The 27,003-nt window shown below is 40.2% G+C and overlaps 1 protein-coding gene across 7 annotated transcripts in view; it reads right to left on the reverse strand.

Annotated features, from left to right (window-relative positions):
• Nucleotides 1–27,003, reverse strand: part of NCKAP5 (NCK associated protein 5) — a 1,221,671-nt gene that overhangs the window by 112,262 nt on the left and 1,082,406 nt on the right. For all 7 annotated transcript variants that reach the window (XM_088828978.1, XM_088828971.1, XM_088828976.1 and 4 more), the window contains one exon: nucleotides 20,379–20,457. In XM_088828978.1, the coding sequence (XP_088685104.1) occupies nucleotides 20,379–20,457 (79 nt within the window). The remainder of the gene's footprint in view (nucleotides 1–20,378; nucleotides 20,458–27,003) is intronic.

Below are 27,003 nucleotides of genomic sequence, written 5' to 3' on the forward strand. Positions count from 1 at the left end.
TAAAATCAGATTCAATTGTATGTAACTCAGCATGCAGGAAGTACTTTCATTTTTTAAATTATGAATTACACAAAAAAGGGACCTACTTTAAAGAAGAACAATACGCACATACTTTTGGAAACATTTTGACGACCAGGTCAAAAGGAAGGGGAAATGACACCTTTGGAAATGTGATCCACTCATTTGAAATCAGGGCAGTGGCTACCCACTCCAAATGCGTTCTCATACACACAGAATTCCTTCCGAGTGGGTTCTGAAGGCAGAACGCACGGCTGAGTTTCAAATGGGCAGAAAGTCACCTTAAAGCATTTTTCCCCTCCATCTGGGAGTTGACACAATCGAGTTACAGGCAGAGACTGTTTATCACAGTGGCAGGAAAGTCTCTCTTCAAATTTCTCATGCTTTTATAATCAAACAATAACATCTCCAGAGTATAGGTTTTAACTACATAAGAAACATATTGGAAATTGATTCAATGCTCCTGGCTTGGCTGTGACAATGTTTCATAACCTGGTAACCTCTCAGCTTATTCTTCCCCCCTTCCTGAAAAGCTTTTAGCGGCACCAGGGTGGCAAAGCAAAGATAAAGCAAACATCATCCTTTTATCTGATCCTGTGCGAAATGAGAAGAGCAGGCACTGTACCGCTGATAAGAAGATTGCTAAATGACTCTTCTCAAATTCTACCAATGGGCTGATGAACAAAATTAAGACTGACATTGATGAGTTATTTTCTCAGGCCATTTTCAAAAATAAAGGTGTTTCTTCTGAAGCAGTTACACCCCAGTTGCATGTCTGCGACATTAAAAAGTGCCCAGATCTGCCCTGTGTTATAACAGATTGATGGCAATGCTTTCCTTCCTTTACTTTCATTCTCTTTTTTCTCTGGGCATCCCAGGTGGCGCTAGTGGTAAAGAACCAGCTTGCCAATGCAGGAGATGTAAGAGATGCAGGTCTGATCCCTGGGTTGAGAAGATCCTCTGGAGGAGGAAATGACAAACCACTCCAATATTTTTGCCTGGAGAACCCCATGGACAGATCTGGAGGGCTATGGGGTCCATAGGGTCACAAACAGTCGGACAGGACTGAAGCAACTTAGCACCTTTCTTGAGTAAGGGTTCATTCAAGTCAAGAGCATTCTGTTCCCAAGATCACTTTTCCACCTCTTCTCCCCTCAGTTGCATGTTTCATTACACAATTTCTGCCACCACAATTTGCCATAGCCCTCACCTGGTCTAGCACTTTACACCTGTCTCAAGCTAAGGCATTTACTTGAATGTGTCAAACTTAATGGACACATCATAGGGAATCCTGGTGGATGGAGTATAGAGATCACCTTAATTGAGATGGTTTTTCACTAAGTATCTGTGATCGAGTTCTTACAGGCAAGAAAGAGTCTTCCTTCCCAGCTTGACTATAGACTTCTGAAAAGCTACAAGCAACTGTCTGGCAAAAGTTTTTTTTTTTTTCTTCTTTTTTAATCACTGCTGCTTCTCAGTTACTAATTTTTTATTATCTTTAGGATTAAGAAGAACTACTGATTTCAACAGCACTGATGGCACTGAAAGTTCAACCTATCTATAACATCTAATCAACCCAGAATCATCTGTGGTAACCTGGAGAACAAAGAGATTAAGATTCAAGAGTTGTCCACAACCTCCGTTTCTAACTAACTCCTCAGACACCTGATGGGCTTCAGAATTGATGATGTAACTTTCTATGGGTGGTCAGGGATGTGTCCTTTCCTGCTCTTTCTTCTCCCGGCTGAACTCTCTCCTGGAGATGCTAATGAGCCGGTCAGAGGGCAGACAGGAAGAGTGTGGGAGATAGGGGATGGATGATCTAGGTCAGCCAGGCAAAAGGAAATCCCATTCAGCCCATACATGTGCTTTGTTTCAGACTGTACTTTAGTTTTTATCTTTTAAAAACAAATGTGAAATATACTATTAACACAAGAGCATATACAGCAAATAGTTACATTTAAATCACCACCACTGTAAAAGAATACATGCATGCACCTTAACAACTCAGTGTTTTTTTTTTTAAGGCATAATCTTTAATTTACATTTTATGTTTTAAAAAGTTACTATAAGACTGCAAAATTAAAAAGACACAAAACAGCATATATTGAAAATATTCTCTCATTTTTGTGTTCTTTAAACCCAGGTCTGCTTTGAGGCAATCAACAGTACTGGCCTCTTGTGTTTTATTAGTTTTATTCACGCCAACAATTACATGTGTGTACATGTACAAAATCATATTCACTTGCATTTAGCTTTTTAAAAACTATATATGTCTGTGTGTTATAGTCCTTTTTACCTGTTAAAAATTCAAGCGTACTATAGGCACTATTCTGTTCCTTGCTCTTCTCATTTAATAACATATCTCAGAAATTGTTTCATATCAGTAAAGATCTTCCTTCTTTGGTTTTAAAGTTTTTTTTTTTTTGATGTGGACCATTCTTAAAGTGTTTACTGAATTTGTTACAACAGTGTTTGTGTTTTATATTTTGGGTTTTTGGTCCCCAGGCATGTGGGATCTTAGCTCCCCTACCAGGGACTGAATCTGCACCCCCTGCATTGGAAGTTGCTAAGTCTTAACCACCGGACCACCAGGTAAGTCCCCCTTATTTCTTTTTTACAACTATATTATATTCCATTATAAGAATACATTTAACCAGTACCATACTAATGAACAATTGGTTTGTTCATGATTTTTTCCTATTACTATAAACAATGTTTCAGTGCATGCATTATTTCTCATATGGACAAGTATGTCTGTAGGATAAATGATTTGATTGGAATTTCTGTTTAGTAGCATTAAATAAGTGTGACTTTTATTAGATATTTCAAACTTATCCATAGAGCTTGTACTAGCACCCTCTCATCTGTAGTATACGATATCTTTTTCCTCACATCCTTGCCAATAAAGTTTGCCTTTTTCCTCATATCCTTGCCAACACAGTTTTTGTCTTCAAACTTTTTAAGGTTTTCCAATGTGATAGACAGTGTGGGTTTCTTTTATTATGAATGCATCTTTTTCATTATGAATGCACCTTCCTGACCCTGTTTCTGTTGATACATCTTTTTCTCTGGCCCTATCACTTTCTCTGGCCCTTCCTCCTCTCACTCTTAAGGAGCCGTGTGACCAGATGAATCCATCCCTACTCTAAGGTCAACAACTCAGTGTTTTTAAGCCACTCTTGCACCCCTTCCACTTCATCCTTCTCCCACCACTTCCCCTCCATAAGGAAACACATTGTTGGATTTCATGCTTCCTAGGAATTTGCTGTGGTTTTCAAATTAGCAAAAAAGAATATAACATTGGATTACATTTATGTATAGGTACACGTGCAGACTGGTTTATGATGCAAAAAGTTATTACTATGGATACCTAGAAAAACCCTCAGCAAGTATATCAGGGAATATGCATCACAGTGACTCTAGTGATACTGTCATAATAGCAAAAAATGGAAAACAACCCAAATGTTTATTAACATTAGAAAGAATAAATAAAATCTGAAATTTCTCTGCTATGGAAGACTACACTACTATGAAAATGAATGAACTACAAATGCAGGGACCATCACCAATTCATTCCAAAAACAATGGTGCCAACCTAGTAGAATATTTATAGTATGATTCTGTTTGTACATTGAGCGAAAACTAAACAATAGTGTGGTAAGACTACAAGTAAAGAGAAGACTATAAAACTATACGTACGTGTACACACACACATACACATACCACAGATCCTTTATTCGTTCATCTGTCAACAGATCAATACTATCTTGGCTATTGTGAATAATGCTGCAGTGGATCTGGGGGCCCAGCTACCTCTTTGAGATAGTGATTTTATTTCCAAATACAACAGAACTATCATGTGGTTTAGCAATTCCACTTCAGGATATATATAGTAATTGCACTCAATGGACATGAATCTGAACAAATTTCAGAAGATAGTAGAGGACAAGGAAGGCTGGTGTGCTGTAGTTCATGGGGATGCAAAGAGTCGGACACAACTTAATGACTGAACAACAAGAAACTGAGGGAACTATACAGCCATTTCTGATTCCCCAGCCATGTACTCTAGAGCAACAGGCCTTGGAAAAAACATGGGAGAAGAAAGACAAAACTTATTTAACATACCCACTTATCACCTTTTCCGTGGGATCTTTTGCCTTACTAGCATGTGCCACCCCCTGGGGCTTCATGTCTGCCTCTGCCCTGGCAGCTGGGATTCCTGTTGGAAGAGCACCATCTTTACCTCTCCTAAACACCCAAGCATGCCTTCTTGTGCTTCTCAGTTCCCTGGCAGGAGGATGGACAAGTCTCAGGGCTCACTTTTCTAGGGTCTTGCTGGTGCTAATCTGAGAGACGCACTGAGGTTATCAGCCAGTGACACTCAGAGGGTACCCTTCCCAAACACCAGCTGTATTATATAATAAGAGACTTGAGCACTTGCACTCAGTGGGTAGGATATTTATGTAAGCCCTGATAGATTTCCAGGAGAGTTCTTTTGGAGCAACCTTTTGGCAACTCTGTAGTAATCTTGGCAGTCCATCCTTTTACATGACTATACAACTCTACTCATCATAGCATATCCCTTGTGAGAAAACAGGATGTATATTTGGTTGGTCCAAGGCTAAGGGAGAGAAAATGAAGACATGTTTTTGTTTTGAAAGTCAAAGCATGAGCATCATAGTGACGATGGCCACTTCTTATTGTGTCGGTCTTTAATTTTTTTCCCCCACTGTCTATGTGTTGTCTGTGTTTACTCCTTGGAAGGAAAGTTATGACCAACCTAGATAGTATATTAAAAAGCAGAGACATCACTTTGCCAACCAAGGTCCATCTAGTTAAGGCTATGGTTTTTCCCGTGGTCATGTATGGATGCGAGAGTTGGACTGAAGAAAGATGATAACTGAAGAATTGATGCTTTTGAACTGTGGTGCTGGAGAAGACTCTTGAGAGTCCCTTGGACTGCAAGGAGATCCAACCAGTCCATTCAAAAGGAGATCAGTCCTGGGTGTTCATTGGAGGGCCTGATGCTGAAGCTGAGACTCCAATACTTTGTCCACCTCATGTGAAGAGTTGACTCACTAGAAAACACTCTGATGCTGGGAGGGATTGGGGGCAGGAGGAGAAGGGGACGACAGAGAATGAGATGGCTGGATGGCATCACCGACTTGATGGACATGAGTTTGAGGGAACTCCGGGAGTTGGTGATGGACAGGGAGGCCTGACGTGCTGTGATTCATGGGGTCGCAAAGAGTCAGACACGACTGAGCGATTGAACTGAACTGAACTGAACTGATGTGTTGTCTGTAGGATTAAATTCAAACATGTAGGCTTGGCTTTCAAGTTTCCCATAGTCTGGTCCCATCCTACAAAAGCCCTTTTATCTGTACTTCATCCTGAAAACTTACCCTCTACTCTAGCCAAGCTGGTCATTTGTTGACTCCCTTCCCTATGGTGTGCCATGTTCCTATCTCCAGGTCTTTGAATACGTTCTTTACCTCGAGTTTAAGGATACCTCTCTCCCCTTAGATGATGAAATCCTACTCCTTAGGAAAGTGGTTCCCAAAGTTTGCTGCACACTGGCATCACCTGGGGATATTTACAACATACTAGTGACTGGCTCTCTTCCCTAGACCTTGTGATTTGAGTTTGGGAACCACTGGTATAAATGGCAAATGCTCTTAAAATTCAGTATCTTACTCTCTCACTCTTATCTTTTCCTTACAGATGGACACCAAAATGCTCGGCTTCAATGAAGAGGGGCTTGACACCCTGCTCTATGCACTCATATGTATGAAGAGCATGTTTCCATCTTATTTGTGACCATACTGTATCAGAATTATTTGTTTGCTTCTCTGTTTCCTTACTTGACTGGAATTCATAGAGTGTGGGTACAATGTCTCATTCAGTTCCATATCTCCATCCTCTAAATAGGACATGGCTGGAAGAAGATGCTCAATACAGGCTTGCTGAACTACACAGAACTCAGTTCACTGGTACAATCTATAGAGGAAATATTTTACAGCAGTAAAAAAGTCACACTTTCAACTCAAAGTCTACAGCTCTCTATCTTTCTAGTGAAAAAAACCCCAAAAAACATAAGAGGGGGAGTCATAAACTATGATCTGGTGTGCTGACAAACTGGCTTCCCAGGTGGTTCAGTGGTAAATATGCCTGCCAATGCAGGAGACGTGGGTTTCATTCCTGGGTCAGGAAGATCCCCTGGAAAAGGAAATGGCAACCCACTCCAGGATTCTTGCCAGGAAAATTTCACGGACAGAGGAGGCTGGTGGGCTACAGTCTATTGGGTTGCAAAGAATTGAACACTACTGAGCGACTGATATTGCCTACCAACATGCTCACAAATTCAGCATTCTTGCTTGAGAACCCCCTGAACAGTATGATGGCAAAAAAAAAAAAATATGACATTGAAAGATGAACTCCCTAGATTGGTAGGTGCCCAATATGCCCCTGGAGAAGAGTGGAGAAATAGCTCCAGAAGGAATGAAGAGGCTGGGCCAAAGTGGAAACAATGCCCAGCTGTGCATGTGTCTCGTGGTGAAAGTAAAGTCTGATGCTGTAAAGAACAATATTGCATAGAAATGTGGGATGTTAGCTTCATGAATCAAGGTCAATTAGAAGTGTTCAATCAGGAGATGGCAAGAGTGAACATCAACATTTTAGGAATCAGTGAACTAAAATGGATTGGAATGGGCAAATTTAATTTAGATGACCATTATATCTGCCACTGTGGGAAAGAACCCGTGAGAAGAAATGGAGTAGCCCTCATAGTCAACAAAAGAGACCAAAATGCAGTACTTGGATGCAATCTCAAAAATGAGATGACAGAATGATCCCTGTTCATTTCCAAGGGAAACCATTCAATATCATAGTAATCCAAGTGTATGCCCCAACCACTATTGCTGAAGAAGCTGAACGGTTCTACGAAGACCTACCTTCTAGAATTAACACCAAAAAAAGATGTCCTTTTCATAGGAATGAAAAAGTAGGAAGTCAAGAGATACCTGGAATAAAAGGCAAGTCTGATCTTGGAGTACAAAATGAAGCAGGGCAAAGGCTAACAGAGTTTTGCCAAGAGAACACACTAATCATAGCAAACACCCTCTTCCAACAACACAAGATAATACACATGGACATCACCAGATGGTCAATACTGAAATCAGATTGACTATATTCTTTGCACCTGAAGATGGAGAAGCTCTATACAGTCAGCAAAAACAAGACTTGGAGCTTTCTCAGATCATGAAATCCTTATTGCCAAATTCATACTTAAATTGAAGAAGGTAGGGAAAACCACTAGGCCATTAAGGTATGACCTAAATTATATCCTTTATGATTATACAGTGGAAATGACAAATATGTTCAAGGGATTAGACCTGATAGAGTGCCTCAAGAACTATGGACAGAGGTTCATAACATTGCACAGGAGACGAGGATCAAAACCATCCCCAAGAAAACTAAATGAAAAAGGAAAAATGGTTGTCTGAAGAGGCCTTAAAAAAAGCTGAGAAAAGAAGAGAAGCTAAAGGCAAAGGAGAAAAGGAAAGACATATCCATTTGAATGCAGAGTTCCAAAGAATAGCAAGGAGAGCTAAGAAAGCCTTCCTAAGTGAAAAATGTGAAGAAATAGAGGAAAACAACAGAATGGGAAAGACTAGAGACCTCTTTAAGAAAATTAGAGATACCAAGGGAACATTTCATGCAAAGATGGGCACAATAATGGACCTAACACAAGCAGAAGATATTAAGTAGAGGTAGCAACAATACACAGAAGATCTTCACGACCAAGATAACCACGATGGTGTGATCACTCACCTAGAGCCAGACAGCCTGGAATGTGAAGTCAAGTGGGCCTTAGGAAGCATCACTATGAACAAAGCTAGTGGAGGTGGTGGAATTCCAGTTGAGCTATTTCAAATCCTAAAAGATGATGCTGTGAAAGTGCTGCACTCAATACACCAGCAAATTTGGAAAACTCAGCAGTGGCCACAGGACTGGAAAAGGTCAGTTTTCATTCTAATCCAAAAGAAAGGCAATGCCAAAGAATGTTCAAACTACTGCACAATTGCACTCATCTCACACACTAGCAAAGTAATGCTCAAGATTCTCCTAAGGAGGCTTCAACAGTATATGAACTGAGAACTTCTAGATGTTTAAGTTGGATTTAGAAAAGGCAGAAGAATCAGAGATCAAATTGCCAACATGCTCTGGATCACAGAAAAAGCTAGAGAATTCCAGAAAAACATCTACGTCTGCTTCTTTGACTATGCTAAAGCCTTTGACTGTGTGGATCACAACAAACTGTGGAGAATTATTAAAGAGATAGGAATACCAGATCACCTTACCTGCCTCCTGAGAAACCTGTATGTGGGTGAAGAAGCAACAGAACTGGACATGGAACACTAGACTGGTTTAAATTTTGAAAAGGAGTACGTCAAGGCTGCATATTGTCGCCCTGCTTATTGAACTTATATGCAGAGTACATCATGTGAAATGCTGGGCTGGAAGAACCACAAGCTGGAATCAAGATTTCCAGGAGAAATATCAACAACCTCAGATATGCAGGTGACACCACACTTACGGAAGAAAGTAAAGAGGAACTAAAGACTCTTAATGAAAATGAAAGAGGAGAGGGAAAAAGATGGCTTAAAACTCACATTAAAAAAACAAAGATCATGGCATCCATTCCCATCACTTCATGGCAAACAGTTGGGGAAACAATGGAAACAGTGAGAGACTTTACTTTCTTGGGCTCCAAAAACACTGTAGATGGTGACTACAGCCATAAAATTAAAAGACACTTGCTCCTTGGAAGAAAAGTTATGACCAACCTAGACAGCATATTTAAAAAGCAGAGATATTACTTTACCAACAAAGGTCCATATAGTCAAAGGTATGGTTTTTCCAGTAGTCATGTATGGATGTGAGATTTGGACCACAGAGAAGGCTGACTGCTAAAGAATTGATGCCTTTGAACTGTGGTGCTGGAGAAGACTCTTGAGAGGTCCTTGGACTGTAAGGAGGTCAAACCAGTCAGTCCTATAGGAAATCAGTCTTGAATATTCATTGGAAGGACTGATGCTGAAGCTGAAGCTCCAATACTTTGGCCACCTGATGTGAAGAGCTGATTCATGAGAAAAGACCTGGCTGCTTGGAAACACTGAAGGCAGGAGGAGAAGGGGATGACAGAGGATGAGATGGTCGGATGGCCTCAGAGGCTCGATGGATGTGAGTTTGAGCAAGCTCTGGGAGATGGTGAAGGACAGGGAAATATGGTGTGCTGCAGTCCATGGGGTCACAAAGAGTTGGCCACGACTGAGTGACTGAACAACACCACCAATATAGAACTCTGCACCAAAGCCTCATTCATGATTCCCTCTGTATTTAGAGAGAAGCACTCAAGGAGCAAGTGTATAGATGACAAAACCAGAGAATAGCCACAAGAGAGTGAAATAAGAAGGATCATAGGTAATGTTCTAAGCACAGGGCTTGGTAAAAAAGAGACATCAATGGATGGGAATGAATATTACAATTTTCAGTCCTTTTTAACCAGAAGGGACCACATGGTTCTGTTTCCATGAGTCTACCTTCATGACACATGGGATTTATATTTCAGGCTGCCAGATGTAAAGCTTCCCCTCTGAAGTTTGTTGCTTGTCCATATAAATGGACAAACTCCGTGAAGCCACTATAGAGCTTTCACAGCCAAGCTATTACACTGTAATATCTCTGAAATGCCATTTGTAGTATTTGGAAATGCAGAAATATTATCATCTTGGGAAGTATTAACAATTTAAATTATGTAAAATCACTCCTCCCTATTCCTCGTCCATAGTCATTACTATCCATGTAGTTTCCAGTTCAGAACCAATCTGTCACTAGTCAACAGAACATTATCTATCAGAATTGCTACTGAGAACCTTTATACTTCCCCCTCACTGTTGTTTTGATGATCAGCAGCTCACTCTTTCTACAATTAAGCCTACACATATCAGCATGCTATCCAAAATGTGACATTTGACTCGAATGGTCTTCCACTCAAAAAGCTGTGAAAATCTGATCAACTTTCTGAGATATTTTAATTTGTAATATGAAAGTCACTCCCTCTACATTAAATTTCTAAACTTTTTCAAATTTTCTCAGTGGGGAAAATCAGTAATAGTCTTGAAATAAGACAGATAATTATCAAGGACTTTAATTGATTGGCAGCTACAGTACTGGAAGCCCTGGTGCCCTACTGGTTTTAATTTTAGAGAAAGGAAAATTCTAGCTGCACTGTACTCCATAGAAAATTTATTTGAACCTCTAAACTTTGTGGCTAACCAATGATATGTTCATAAATATGGTGGTGGTAAACTAATTCAAGTTCAATACATTTCCTCAAAAAGTTAGTCAAAGTGAAGTGTACAAATAGCGACCAGTGGTAGTTCAAATCATGCAAAACTAAGCATAAATCATTGAAATTAATTACATCTTTCCCAACAACTCTTCAACTTTATTTTCCTATGGTCTTCTTAAATGACAGTGAAAATTTATTTGTCACTATCAAGAAGATAACCTTGGTAGGGGGCAAGCAGCAGGTTAGATTGCTACATGTCCTTTAATATTCATTGTCTTTTTCTCCCAGAGTTACGAGAACCTCCTTTAATTTTAAATTTTTTTTTTCCTGGACCTATGTCCTCCTGCCTGGATTGTTTCTTCTCCTGGGTGACTAAGTGCCAGCCAATGCAGTGCTACCCAAAGGATGGGTCAAGTGATGGGAAGTATTCTTAAAGGGATGAACCATATCCTTTCTCATCGCTCTTCCTTCCTGTGGGTTGGGAAGTGGACATAAAGGATGTTTTTTTAATAGTCATCTTGAACCAGAAAGTGGCGTTGGGAATGGAAACCATATGAAGCAGAGAAATGAAAAAGGAGGAGGCTGAGACTGCGCTATCAGCCTGAACCACCTCCCTGTGGCCTGTCATAAGAAATTTCTGTTCTTATTCAAATAAATTACTGTAATTTGAGTTTCTTTCCCTACTGAATGAACCTAATCCTACTGGTGCTAACAATTAGGGAAATCCAGTCTTGGATTTAAAAATAACTGTGATCTAGCTAATTGAAACTATATAATCCATGTATGGACAACCACCATTGACTGTATTATGTATGTGTGCTCAGTTGCACAGTTGTGTCCAACTCTTTGGGACCCCATGGACTGCAGCCCGCCAGGCTCCTCTGTCTACGGGATCTTCCAGGCAAGCATACTGGGGTGGGATGCCATTTTCTACTCTAGTGGGTCTTCCTGACCCAGGAATCGAAACTGTCTGTGTCTTCTGCATAAGCAGGCATATGCTTTACTGCTGTTCCATCTGAGAAGCCCCTAATCAAATCACATTAGGACTTTAATACAATAAAGTATTGAACAGATTCTGGAGTTCTTTCCATTCAGGTGAGATAAATATCTAGGTTCGTGTTCTTGTTCTCCAGGTAACTGAGGTACTTGATTCAAGAATCCGCGAGACCCTCCCTATCTCTTGAAGAAACACAGCTACAGATATATCAACATCAGGTCAGATCTTCTCTCTTCTACTGGGTAAAAGAGATGCTGCATTTGTTGCCCTTCGTTGCAATCTGGTGTAAAGATTCCTCAGCAATGATAACTATAAATCATTTGACTCTTTTATCCCTTCTATTTCTACCAGACTCCAGACCAGGCACATTACTACCACAGATTAGGTACTTTATGGTTGGACAGTAAGAACTTACAAGAATAAGTTCTGTGTGCTACAGAGGTAAAAATGGCCATTGTACCAGGAGATTCAAATCTTCTCTATTTGGCTCAGCATGGCCTTGTCTTACTTCTTCACTTTCAGGCAGGCCATTACGCAAAGTAGGGTTATACACAGCAAAATACTCATTTCCTCGCTACACTGCTTCTTGTGCTCTTCATTGCCTGAAGTCAGGTTAATTCCTGTCCTTTCTTCTTCACCCTATAATTTGCTCAAATCAGTGTGTGCCTGAAATGTTAGCTCCCAAGAGTTCTTCTTAACTAGAGGTAGAATTTTTCTTGAGTCCCTATTATAATGCATAAACGTCATCTGAAAAAAATAACTTTTTTATCTAACTTACTGACATGCGTAAGTTTACCAGATTAGACAGCTAAAGTTCGTATGGAAACAAGGAATAAGAAAGCAAGGCACCTTGGGGAAATGGAAATAAAGTGATGTATGGTCTGTTAAGTAAGTCAAAGCAGGTACTTACTGAGCATCCATAATTCTCCTGCTAGTATATTAGCTGCTGTAAGACTATTTGGGGAGTGATGAAGAAAGACAGTGGAAACAGTGTCAGATTTTATTTTTGGGGGCTCCAAAATCACTGCGGATGCCGATGGCAGCCATGAAATTAAAAGACGCTTACTCCTTGGAAGAAAAGTTATGACCAACGTAGATAGCATATTAAAAAGCAGAGACATTACTTTGCCAACCAAGGTCCGTCTAGTCAAGGCTATGGTTTTTCCAGTGGTCATGTATGGATGTGAGAGTTGGACTGTGAAGAAAGCTGATCACTGAAGAATTGATGCTTTTGAACTGTGGTGCTGGAGAAGACTCTTGAGAGTCCCTTGGACTTCAAGGAGATCCAACCAGTCCATTCTAAAGGAGATCAATCCTGGGTGTTCATTGGAAGGACTGATGCTAATGCTGAAACTGCAATCCTTTGGCCACCTCATGCGATGAGTTGACTCACTGGAAAAGACTCTGATGCTGGGAAGGACTGGGGGCAGGAGGAGAAGGGGACGACAGAGAATGAGATGACTGGATGGCATCACCGACTCGATGGACATGAGTTTGAGTGAGCTCCGGGAGTTGGTGATGGACAGGGAGGCCTGGCGTGCTGTGATTCATGGGGTCGCAAAGAGTCAGACACGACTGAGCGACTGAACTGAACTTAACTGAACTGAAGAAGGACAACAGGAGAGCTCTTGGAGGTAATTACTGAGTTGGGCAGGACAGCACCAAGGCAACTTCACAGAGCTAAACAAAGAAAACTTGATCCTCAAGATACTCAGAACTAGACCACGTCCCTTATCACACTCTGCTCTGGTAGTGGGAGACAGAAGGGGTCCTTTAGAAGAGACTAGGAGTATACATAGCCAGTGAGGGAGAGTGAATAAATTGTATTCCACAATGAGGCACTGGAATATTTGCCCACTGTGCTACTGGACAAATTGTTCTTTGTAACTCTGTAACAGGGAAGAACAAATCTGACTCCATATTAGGTCTGTTCATTTTCTCAAGCTTAGTCATGCTGGCTCTTAAAAGCACAGTTACCTATACCTTGAAATATATAGAAGAGCCTATTCTCACGACTCTGACCTTTCAGGGTTCATTCATACAGAGATATGAAGTTGCAGAACAGAGAATAACGTTTGCCTTGTTGCAGGCCTAACAGGAATGTTGTGATCTGACCTGTGTGGACAGCTGCAAGAACAAAGTCAGACTCGGTCTTCTTGATTCCCAGACCAAGAAGTCTGCGACAACTAACCACAGCCCTCCCTCTCTTGGCCTTTAGAAGTGCTTTGCTGAAACCCATCCAGGAGTTTGGGGTCTTTCTAGGCACAAGAAACCCATTTTCTTGCAGGGCCCTGCAATAAACCTTTCTCTGCTCCAAACTTGGATGTTTTGCCTTGTCGGCCTCACTGTGTGTTGAGCATGCAAACTTCCACTCCATAACAACTCTTTTAGATTTGGGGAAATACCACATATCTTTCACTTCACAAGAGTTTACCATGCTGCCTTGTTTTCTTGATTATTGTTTAATTCTGCTTCGCTTCTTCCTCAAATTCCTCAAAAGACATCTCTTCCTTTTTAAAGGAATTTCCAAATCCCCTGTCTCCTCTTAGGAGATTATTTTTGATGCTATCATTAGCTGATGTTTTTAATATGAGGTAATGCTATTTGAATTCCTGCTGCTGCTGCTGCTGCTAGGTCACTTCAGTCGTGTCCGACTCCGTGTGACCCCATAGACGGAAGCCCACCAGGCTCCCCCATCCCTGGGATTCTCCAGGCAAGAACACTGGAGTGGGTTGCCATTTCCTTCTCCAATGTGTGAAAGTGAAAAGTGAAGTCGCTCAGTCGTGTCCGACCCCTAGCGACCCCACGGACTGCAGCCTACCAGGCTCCTCCATCCATGGGATTTTCTAGGCAATAGTACTGGAGTGGCTTGCCATTGCCTACTGATCATTTAATCTTATTAGATGATTAGCAAAATACACTGGGTGAATCTATTACAGTTAAACAGCAAGAAAGAACAACTGGTTTTTGTGATCATTCATGTCAATACTTCTATTAGGCTAGTATGGTCATTTGCTTGTTGTTTATTAACAGGAAAGTCTGATATTTATTAGGGAAATTTTAAAGAAAAAAAATCTAGCTGTATTACTTTATTCATGGATCTTGAATTTCAATATAGAACAAGTTAACAATATCTTGCTTTGTAATCAACTCATACTGTTTTGATTAAACTGACATGATTATCCTTAACCACAGAAATATAAACATTCAGTTTCACAGATTTTCTGATTGTTGTTCTTTGTCAAAGATATTAGCAGCTGTTTGGTTTTAAGACCATATTTATATTTGCTCAGTTGCTGAGAAAATTGGAAATACACGATGGTTGTAAATATTGGGAAAATATGTGATAACACTTAGCTTAGACAAAATGAAGAACTTTGGGATTTTTGGGTGCTAAAATATTTTTTCAGTCATTTTTGTGCAATAAAGATAAATAACCACTTGATTAGTAGAATGCCACTCAGTCTTGAAATGGATGAACTTTTTAAAGGCCTGTGGTAATATTATTGATTGTCTAACTCAGAGAACACTTCAACCCCTCTTCCCTCTGCTATCTCATGCAACAGGGGCTGGGAAGCAACATACTGATTTCCCAGCTTCCTGTGCACACAAGATTGGCTTTATGATCTGGTTCTCATTGATGACATGTAATATTAAGTCTACAGTGGGGAGGATTCTGAAAATTTTTAATTTTCCTTACACTTTGTGTCCTGAATATAGCTGGGATGCCTGGGTAGGAATCAATTTTCAACCAGAAGTGACAAGGATGAGGACAAATAAACCCAAACAAACAGGGCTTTAGATAGCATTGTTGAGCTGCTGCTCCTCTTTTATGTTTGCCTTCCTTCAGACTTTTAATTACATAAGATGATTCAGTGACTTTATTACTTAAGTCATGGCTAGTCAGTTTTGTTGTTACTTGCTGCCAATAGTAGCTTGTTCAGATAGATCTCCACTAGTTTGAGGAGATGAGTCTATAATTATGTGAAGACCAAGTCAGTTCTCTGTCAGAAACAGAGTTTAAATGTGTTTCCAGGAGAGTATTCTAAACCAGCACTTTCCAGAAGAATTTTGTGTGATGATGGACATGTTCATACAGGCCATACAGAATATGTGGCTATTGAACACTTGAAATGTAGCTAATGCAACTGAAAAATTCAATTGAGGGGCTGAATTTTTAATTTTATGTAGTTTTAATGAATTTAAGTTGAGTCTCAACTACATTTGACTACTGGCTATCATGTCAAACAGTATAGATCTAAAGAATTGCTAGTCTATAGCAAGTACCCAGATAAGTATAGCTCTCTCGAACAAAATGCAGCCTCTAACTTTATATATGTTACTGTAAAAGCCCAAGAACACTTGATTATAGAAAAATGATGACTCAGTGGGGCTTTACACAGCGCCATTACTGAAGGTTGTTGAATAATATTTAACTTGCATATTAGCTAACTATGCAGAACTGATTAATTTAAGCATTTTACATTGACAACTGTACTAAAGGATGCCTTTCTGGAATAAAAATATTCAGATTGCACTCATTTTGTTGTTTGTTAAGACTTTTATATTCCAAATTACACCACAAAAGAATAATAATGGTGTGTCAATCTTATTGGAAGAGGGTGTTTGCTATGACCAGTGAGTTCTCTTGACAAAACTCTATTAGCCTTTGCCCTGCTTCATTCCGTGCTCCAAGGCCAAATCTGCCTCTTACTCCAGGTGTTTCTTGACTTCCTACTTTTGCATTCCAGTCCCCTATAATGAAAAGGACATCTTTTTTGGGTGTTAGTTCTAAAAGGTCTTGTAGGTCTTCATAGAACTGTTCAACGTCGGCTTCTTTAGCATTACTGGTTGGGGCATAGGCCTGGATTACTGTAATATTGAATGGTTTGCCTTGGATACGAACAGAAATCATTCTGTCATTTTTAAGATTGTATCCAAGTACTGCATTTCGGACTCTTTTGTTGACCATGATGGCTACTCCATTTCTTCTAAGGGATTCCTGCCCACAGTAGTACATATAATGGTCATCTGAGTTAAATTCACCCATTCCAGTCCATTTTAATTCACTGATTCCTAGAATGTCTATGTTCACTCTTGCCATCTCCTGTTTGACCACTGCCAATTTGCCTTGATTCATGGACCTAACATTCCAGGTTCCTATGCAATATTGCTCTTTACAGCACCGGACCTTGCTTCTAGCATCAGTCACATCCACAACTGGGTATTGGTTTTGCTTTTGCTCCGTCCCTTTATTCCTTCTAGAGTTACTTCTCCACTGATCTCCAGAAGCATACTGGGCACCTACCGACCTGGGGAATTCCTCATTCAGTATCCTATCATTTTGCCCTTTGATACTGTTCATGGGGTTCGTCAAGAGAACGCACTGGTCATAGCAAACACCCTCTTCCAACAACACAAGAAAAGACTCTACACATGGACATCACCAGATGGTCAACACCGAAATCAGATTGATTATATTCTTTGCAGCCAAAGATGGAGAAGCTGTACACAGTTAGCAAAAATAAGACCAGGAGCTGACTGTGGCTCAGATCATGAACTCCTTATTGCCAAATTCAGACTTAAATTGAAGAAAGTAGGGAAAACCACTAGACCATTCAGATATGACCTAAATCAAATCCCTTATGATTATACAGTGGAAGTGAGGAATAGATTTAAGGGACTAGATCTGATAGATAGAGTACCTGATGAACTCTGGACGGAGGTTCGTGATATTGTACAGGAGACAGGGACCAAGACCATCCCCATGGAAAAGAAATGCAAAAAAGCAAAATGGTTGTCTGAGAAGGCCTTACAAATAGCTGTGAAAAGAAGAGAAGCGAAAAGCAAAGGAGAAAAGGAAAGATATAAGCATCTGAATGCAGAATTCCAAAGAATAGCGAGGAGAGATAAGAAAGCCTTCCTCAGTGATTAGTGCAAAGAAATAGAGGAAAACAACAGAATAGGAAAAACAAGAGATCTCTTCAAGAAAATTAGAGATTCCAAGGGAACATTTCATGCAAAGATGGGCTCGATAAAGGACAGAAATGGTATGGACCTAACAGAAGCAGAAGATATTAAGAAGAGGTGGCAAGAATACACAGAAGAACTGTACAAAAAAGATCTTCATGACCAAGATAGTCACGATAACATGATCACTGACCTAGAGCCAGACATCTTGGAATGTGAAGTTAAGTGGGCCTTAGAAAGCATCACTACGAACAAAGCTAGTGGAGGTGATGGAGTTCCAGTTGAGCTATTTCAAAACTTGAAATATGATGCTGTGAAAGTGCTGCACTCAATATGCCAGCAAATTTGGAAAACTCAGCAGTGGCCACAGGACTGGAAAAGGTCAGTCTTCACTCCAATCCCAAAGAAAGGGAATGCCAAAGAATGCTCAAACTACCGCACAACTGCACTCATCTCACACGCTAGCAAAGTGATGCTCAAAATTCTCCAAGCCAGGCTTCAGCAATATGTGAACCGTGAACTCCCAGATGTTCAAGCAGGTTTTAGAAAAGGCATAGGCACCAGAGATCAAATTGCCAACATCCGCTGGATCATGGAGAAAGCAAGAGAGTTCCAGAAGAGCATTTATTTCTGCTTCATTGACTATGCCAAAGCCTTTGACTGTGTGGATCACAATAAACTGTGGAAAATTCTGAAAGAGATGGGAATACCAGACCACCTGACCTGCCTCTTGAGAAACCTGTATGCAGGTCAGGAAGCAACAGTCAGAACTGTACATGGAACAACAGACTGGTTCCAAATAGGAAAAGGAGTGCGTCAAGGCTGTATATTGTCACCTTGCTTATTTAACTTATATGCAGAGCACATCATGAGGAACGCTGGGCTGGAAGAAGCACAAGCTGGAATCAAGATTGCTGGGAGAAATATCAATAACCTCAGATATGCAGATGACACTACCCTTATGGCAGAAAGTGAAGAGGAACTCAAAAGCCTCTTGATGAAAGTGAAAGAGGAGAGTGAAAGGTTGGCTTGAAGCTCAACATTCAGAAAACAAAGATCATGGCATCTGGTCCCATCACTTCATGGGAAATAGATGGAAAAACAGTGGAAACAGTGTCAGACTTTATTTTTTTGGGTTCCAAAATCACTGCAGATGCTGATTGCAGCCATGAAATTAAAAGATGCTTACTCCTTGGAAGGAAAGTTATGACCAACCTAGATAGCATATTAAAAAGCAGAGACATTACTTTGCCAACAAAGGTCCGTCTAGTCAAGGCTACGGTTTTTCCCATGGTCATGTATGGATGTGAGAGTTGGACTGTGAAGAAAGCTGATCACCGAAGAATTGATGCTTTTGATGTGTTGGAGAAGACTCTTGAGAGTCCCTTATACCGCAAGGAGATCCAACCAGTCCATTCTAAGGGAGATCGATCTTGGGTGTTCATTGGAAGGACTGATGCTAAAGCTGAAACTCCAATACTTTGGCCACCTCATGCGACGAGTTGACTCACTGGAAAAGACTCTGATGCTGGGAAAGGTTGGGGGTGGGAGGAGAAGGGGACGACAGAGAATGAGATGGCTGGATGGCATCACCGACTCTGTGGACATGAGTTTGAGTGAGCTCTGGGAGTTGGTGATGGACAGGGAGGCCTGGCGTGCTGTGATTCATGGGGTCGCGCAGAGTCGGACACGACTGAGTGACTGAACTGAACTGAACTGAACTGCCAATCTTATTAAACTTTCGGGGTACAATAACTCTCTGAGATAAACTGTAAATTGTAGTTGGGAGAAGACAGCTGGGTAAGCTAGAAATACAGATGCAAAACATACCAACATGGAGCTAGGAGTGGTGAGATGCTGAGAGTTGGCAGCTAAAGGTACTCCAGGGAAAGAACAGGAAGAGGTGCAGTGAATACTGATGAATACAGAAACGAGACATCTGTGGGGCTGCCCTACCCCAGAGTAAAATCAGTACACCCAAATGTGATTTGAAAAAATGACTCTTCATGCTTTGAAGTTTTGTGTAAAACTAAATAATTAGCATGCTTACATTCACAGCTATTTCTAGAGCCCAAAGAACAATTAATTTTGCAAATGTCTAAGGTGGCCTAGAGCCGTTATCATGTCTTCTTTTTCCTGACAAGGATCACGGTCATAGATAGCTACTCTATTACCAGTTCTCTCCTGGCTGATGGAAACAGGCTGGAAAATCCCTTTGCGTTAGAAACCTGAGTCCCTTCAATGCAGGCTCATGCAAAATTCTAGGACAGAGGTGCCAAGCCAAATATATCTCTGAGACAGGACTACCTATAATCAAGGTTCTAAGAGAAATGTAAAGAAAATGAGTTGGAGATTTTGGCAAGCTGTGAATACTAAATCTTGGGCTTCCCAGGTGGTTCAATGGTAAAGAATCCACGTGCCAATGCAGGAGACACAGGTTTGATCCCTGGGTCAGGGAGATCCCCTGGAGAAAGAAATGGCAACCCAGTCTAGTATTCTAGCCTGGAAAACCCCATGGACAGAGGAGCCTGGTGGGCTACAGTCCATGGGGTCTCAAAGAGTCAGAAATAACTGAGTGACTAAACAACAACAACAGTATCTATTTAGTTCTCTGGGTGAAACATATTCAATTAAAAAAAGTGTTCAATATAAGAAAGCTGCTACTCCACATTTCAAGCCAATAGTAGTGCTTCCTGAGACAATGATAGAAACTGGATCAATTCAAAGTTGATTTTCTCCTCAGAAATTATTTACATGAGTATCATTTTCATTGTATATTGACAGGGTCTCACTTTAGTTTGCATTGCATTCCTTTGTAAACACCTACGCTTTCTTCATAGGTTCTGCTTTGATCGATTTATTTTATGGTAGTTTCCAATATTTAAGAAGATAAAGATAACCATGTATCAGAAGTTAAAGTCCTATTCTGGTAGAAGTGGGCATAAGACATGTTCTTTAAGAACTTGCCGTCTCTGAAATAAGGTTGCATGTAGAAAAAGTCAGTTAAAGAAGTATGGAGCCATAAATTTTTACCTATGGTATGGCTCTGAAATGCAGAGTCTGCAACTGTATCTTCTTCATCCTCTTGCAGGTGTTCATTTGCCTCTCTTATCTGCAGAAACAAGGAAATACTGTGAGTTCTTATGTGTTATATTAAATTGATTTTGTAATCCTCAGAATATTGGTGCATTCTATAACAGACATGGGTATGTATGTGTCTGAGTGTATGTTCATACATACACATATATTTTCTTCATTTTACCCTACTGTACTGCTTGGCTTTAGTACAAGTTTTAATTATAAGAGCATATTTTCAGAAATATAACCGCAGCTCCTACAGGGTATCTCATTCTGCAAAGATTTTCGAGATAACAGCTTTAGATTCTTTTATTTTTTAAAATATTTAATAAAGTTAGTAACACAGAGCTGTTAGGAAAAATTAAAGTCTAAGGAAACATAATTCTTCTAGGGACAGTGACTACCCCACAAGTTATTTTAATGAGAATAAAGAAATACACTTAGATCTTTTGACCTTTTCTTAGACTATAACTCTTAAGAAAATGTGATTTTGTTGTTGCTCTTTCCAGAATGAAATGTGAGGTGACTATGATGCGTGCTCAGTGAACTAGGATGGTGACACATTTATTTAGATTTTTTTCAGGTCAAAAACATCCTCCTTATATTTCAGCTGGGATATTCAGAGGAGTACCGAATGGAACTTGAGCAAGAATCTAATAAAATCACAGTATTTCACAAATGAGAATTTTGAAATCCAGCAACTTTCTTTAAAGATACCATAAATGCCAACACTGGAACTAAAACTCACGCCCCGCACTTCCCAGTCTAGTAGCAGTAGTAATAAAAAAAACAGTCAGAATGGCTGCTATCCAAAAGTCTACATGCAATAAATGCTGGAGAGGGTATGGAGAAAAGGGAACCCTCTTACACCATTGGTGGGAATGCAAACCAGTACAGCCACTGGAGAACAGTGTGGAGATTCCTCAAAAAACTGGAAATAGAACTGCCATATGATCCAGCAATTGCACTCCTGGGCATATACACCGAGGAAACCAGAATTGAAAGAGACACATGTACTCCAATGTTCATTGCAGCACTGTTTATAATAGCCAGGAAATGGAAGCAACCTAGATGTCCATCTGCAGACGAATGGATAAGAAAGCTTTGGTACATTTACACAATGGAGTATTTTTCAGCCATCAAAAAGAATGCATTTGAATCAGTTTTAATGAGGTGGATGAAATTGGAGCCTATTATACAGAGTGAAGTAAGCCAGAAAGAAAAACATCAATACAGTATACTAACGCATATATATGGAATTTAGAAAGATGGTAACCTTAACCCTGTATATGAGACTGCAAAAGAGACATAGGCATATAGAACAGTCTTTGGGACTCTGTGGGAGAGGGTGAAGGTGGGATGATTGGGGAGAACGGCATTGTAGCATGTATATTATCATATGTGACCAGTCCAGGTTCGACGCATGATACAGGATGCTTGGGGCTGGTGCACGGGGATGACCTGGAGGGAGGATATGGGGAAGAGGGAGGTGGGAGGGGGGTTCAAGAAAGGGAACACATGTACACCCGGGGCGGATTCGTGTCAATGTATGGCAAAACCAACCAATATATTAATGTAAGGTAATTTGCCTCCAATAAAATAAATTAAAAAAAAAAAAAACAGCCAGTGCTTAACTACTATGCCTCAGGAGCTGTTTAAGTTCCTCACACCTATTCTCTCATAACCCTCACAACGCTAAGAGGTTAAATGCTATTGTTAACTCCATTTTGGAGATAAGGGCCCTGAAGAAACAGAAAAGATAACCAGTTGTCCAGGTGGTGAAACCCGGATTCAAACACAGCAAATCTGGTTTCAGATTTGTGTTCATTTGGTGAAATTTTGTTATTCTCAAATTTCCACTGAACAATGTCAGTGCAGACTTGGCCAGAAGGTCAAGATAGCTATGGTCCTTGGCTGAATGATCCTGAATATCTCTTTCAAAGTGCATTCCAGCCACCCAGTGACAGTAATGTGAACTGTGCAATGAATGCAGTGGGGGTACACTGGAGGTTGTCAGTGAATTTGTTCAGGGGTTCGAGTCGAAGGCTGAGAAACCATTGTCTTATATTTACAATACAGAAAGTCATATACTTGTAAACTGACCTTGAGCTTGACTTAGATTTCTACTTTTTACTTTTCATAATTAATGGAATAAGACCAATTATTTAAATTTCATGACTACGGTTCCAATAACAGAAGTAACTGGTGCATGATCCATACATACTAATAGCTAGAAGTGGGTTTGTCAATGGCTATCTGAACCCTCACAAGAAGAGTGTGCTAAGGGCCGAGTATCCAGAGGCCATGCTTCATCTCTTTCTCTCCCCATCATCTGTCTGCTGTTGGCACTGTTTTGTTAGCACATCAGGAGGAAGGGAGTTAGGGAGTAAGGGAAGAAGAGCACGATCAACCAGCTCTGTTTCTAGGATTTATGGAAGGCAGGGAGGAACATCTCTGTGAGCGTCATCAAGACTATGTTACTTATTTGCCTTCCAAAGTTCACCTAGCTCAGTGACCTCTTGTAACAAAGCTCCCAAGAAACCCAAAAGGAGGGAGATCCAAACACCTTCATTTCCATTAAGAATTCAACAGGAAATTTCTATCCTCATTTATAGAAATATCAAGGAAGTCTATTTATATTTTCATCCCATTCCAACACTTATGACAGGATGCTCCATATTTTCCTACACCTGTTATGTAAAATAGTATTTCCTTCGGGTTTTTCTAAACCAACCAATTTTAAACTTGAATGGGGTGCTGCAAGGTGGGTGAGTCATCATCTCCATCAGTCTGTGAAATACTGAACAAAAGAATCCAATAATTAGAACAAGGTTATCATTGTGGGAGATAAAGCCAAAGAGGCTTAGAGAGGGTTGGTGATCTCTTTAAGGTTATAAAAGAATTTCAGTTTTAAGAATGGGCATTCTTAAAATGCCCCTATTCATTGCTGTAATTTAATTTTTTCAGAGTGTACCATATGGTCACACTCATCCTTTCCAGAACTTCCCAAGAACTACCGTATCTTTCTTAGTGTCTAGCAATTAGGTGGGCAGTATTCCAAATACACACATATTTTCATTTAAGAGTAGCAAAAAATTTTGGGTGTGTGTGACGTGCCTCGTTTCTCTTCCCAATGTCTTCTGTGGAACTTCACCACCATCTCTCTTCAAGTATCATATTTAAGAAGGAAAATAAAATCATCTTGAGGCCCTACCTGTTAGCTCCTTGTCAGAACTTTCCTAGGGAATTAAATGCTTAACAGCAAATGCTAAATGTGGCCTCTTGGGTATTTATCAGAGGAACTGGGGTTGTAGACAGGCCCCTAGTTCCTTCAGCTCCTCTGGGCTAAAGATGCATGAGGAGCAGATGACCCATGAGAGGAAATTTTGAATTGGAAAGGGATGGCTGAAGAATCAACAAAGGAATGGAAAATAGGGTAGTGTCTTAGAATGGCACACTTGTCAGCTCTAATTATCCATACAAATAGATTTCAATGCAAAGTGGTGAGCAATTTAAAAAATCCATTTGCCTATGGAAATGAGGGGCATAATTTATTTTGGCAGCAGATTCCCCTTGCTAATTATATTTTTCATAGGTTGAAATTAAAATTAATTTTCACTCTTGATCACACAGGGGCTGGATGTTGGCAAAAGGCTGTGGAACTTCCAGGGGGCAAAGGGCTGCCAACTTAAGAGGAAGAATTTGTCAAAGTGAATTCTTCACGTGGCAAAGCACTTCACAGATGGGAATGATCACAAAACCAAAAAGTTTGATTCAGCAAACAATGGTGTTTAGAGATTTAGAATTTCTTCAGCCACTGCTCTACCAGAAACAGATACAAATCAAAGTCAGTAACGTCGCACTTGGTAAGAAGTATTAATGGCAAGTGATTCATAGACAACAAGTGCGGGCTTTTTTCTTTTGGCCATACTATGGGGCATATAGGATCTTAGTTTCCCAACCAGGGAGAGAATCCATACCCCTGCATTGGAAGCACCAAGTCTTAACCACTGGACCCGCAGGGAAGTTCCAAATGTGGGCTAATTTGGTTTCAGTTTGCTGTCAGTACTTTGGGCATCTTCTAATGGTGCGTGTACCTTCAACTCTTGCCCATCTTTTGAGCTCTGCAGTTGTAGTCAAGAGCTTACTAAATACCAGTTTCCAAAAAAAAATACCAGTTTCTAACAAGAACTATTAAATGTCACTGTGCCCATTATATTCTATTAACCTCTCCCATTAGAAAAGGCTGGGAGGAATGAGCTACAAAGGACACAGGAGGAAACAGGGAGAAAATAATTCACTGCTGACAAATATCTACATAATTGCAGAATAAAAGCCAGTATTTGGGGACATCCTTCACTTAGAATTCTGTGTATATTTCTTCTTTGAATCATCCTAACATGAATTGCCTTCCCAGAAAACAAAATTTTGATGTTAAAGCTCATTGAAAAGGAAAAGAACATAATGAACCTCTGTGAGATGAGAGAAGTGATCTTTGGAGGGAAAATTCCTGGAAGGCATTACCTTTAGAATAGTCAGTCATTTAGAAAGCTTTGCAGGAGGAGGGTAAAATAGGCATGCTTCTTATTAGCATCCAAATAGTATTTAGAACAGAAGTGTTCAATTAAAGATGTTGAAATTATAAAATTTTGCAGAACTTAATAAGATGATAACAATTTATGTAATTATTGTACTATTTTACACTACTTCATCACCACAACTTTAATGGGATTGAATTTGATACTTTATTATTAGCATATGTGATTTTTTTCAGCCTATGTGACACTAGGTGAAGAGAATATTCATAATTTAAATTAAAATACCCATATTAAAATGGCTTCCTCTTTCCAGGTATACGATCTTGTTAATTTTGTTAGTGATTTTTATTTTGTCCAGTGACAGTTAAATAGGATCTGTTCTTTTGAGACTTCTCATTTCAGAAAATTATCTAAATTCATAGAAAGGAAGGGTCTACAACCTATAGAAAGGAGAGTGCATTTCTTTCTGACTTATTTACTTAATACTGATGAAATCTTTTCTGGGGATGCCTTTTTCCCCTCTTATAATGATTTTGCATAATTTAAGTAAAAGTACAAAGTAATATGGCCCTTGTCAAAATTACACAAAAATTAGATAAGTGGGCTGTAAATCATGGCATAAATGGGGACATAAACCTTTAATTAAGGCTCTGAAAATAGAAAAAGATTTAATTCGGTAAAGTGTTAATAGGATTTTTACACATATTTTAGAAAGCATCTAGCAATCTTGAAAATGGATGTGCAGTCACCAAAGAATTAAGCAGAAGTGTGCTACATACTGGAGAAGGAAATGGCAACCCACTCCAGTGTTCTTGCCTGGAGAATCCCAGGGACGGGGGAGCCTGGTGGGCTTCCATCTATGGGATCGCACAGAGTCGGACACGACTGAAGCGACTTAGCAGCAGCAGCAGTGCTACATACAGGGACTTGTTATATTATGGAAATAATTTTTCTATTATATTACCATAGATTAAAATAAAGGTGTCCCAGGTGGAGCAGTGGTAAAGAACCTGCCTGCCAATGCTGATTGGCAGCACAAGAGACGCAGGTTTGATCCCTGGGTCAAGAAGATCCCCTAGAGAAGGAAATGGCAACCCATTCCAGTATTCTTGCCTAGAAAATTCCGCGGCTAGAGCAGCCTGGCGGGCTGCCGTCCATGGGGTTGCAAAGAATCAGTTACAACTGAGGGACTGAACATACAGACACAGATTAAAATAATGAAAAAGCCTTAGGACTCTCATGATTACATATAGTCTTGGTTTATAAAGGGCAAGGATGATGGTATATTATGGCATAAATTTTTTTTTATTTTGGCTGCATCTCACATTATTCAGAATCTTAGTTCCTGACCAGGGATCGAACCCATACCCTTAGCAGTGGAAGCACAGACTCTTAAACACTGGAACTCCAGGGAAGTTCTTGGTATGATTTTTGAAGAGTGATTTTATTCAGGGAAAAAGTATGCTATTGTTTTCACCCAAAACAATTACTATGAGAAGAATTTTTTGTAACACACTTGAAACACAAGAAGCAGAGAGCAAATTTACCTTGAGCCCTGCTGCTGCTAAGTCACTTCAGTCGTGTCCGACTCTGTGTGACCCCATAGACGGAAGCCCACCAGGCTCCCCTGTCCCTGGGATTCTCCAGGCAAGAACACTGGAGTGGGTTGCCATTTCCTTCTCCAATGTGTGAAAGTGGAAAGTGAAAAGTGAAAGTGATGTCGCTCAGTTGTGTCCGACCCTCAGCGACCCCACGGACTGCAGCCTACCAGGCTCCTCCATCCATGGGATTTTCTAGGCAAGAGTATTGCAGTGGCATGCCATTGCCTTCTCCTTGGGGTCTACCTTTCATCAAACCTTCTTATCACTTTCTGTACCCATTTGTTTTCCCATCCTGGAACAGTCACCTGTAAGTCAGACCTACTTCCTTTTCCCTTCATAAAAATGTACTTTCCATCAAACCTTCTTATCACTTTCTGTACCCATCTGTTTTAACTTCATTTTTCATACCTTCTTTACTGAACATACACATCTTACTTCCCT

Source organism: Moschus berezovskii, chromosome 2 (genome assembly GCF_049115385.1).
Source record: "Moschus berezovskii isolate FMDL1 chromosome 2, NW_MosBer_1.0, whole genome shotgun sequence".
NCBI lineage: Eukaryota > Metazoa > Chordata > Mammalia > Artiodactyla > Moschidae > Moschus > Moschus berezovskii.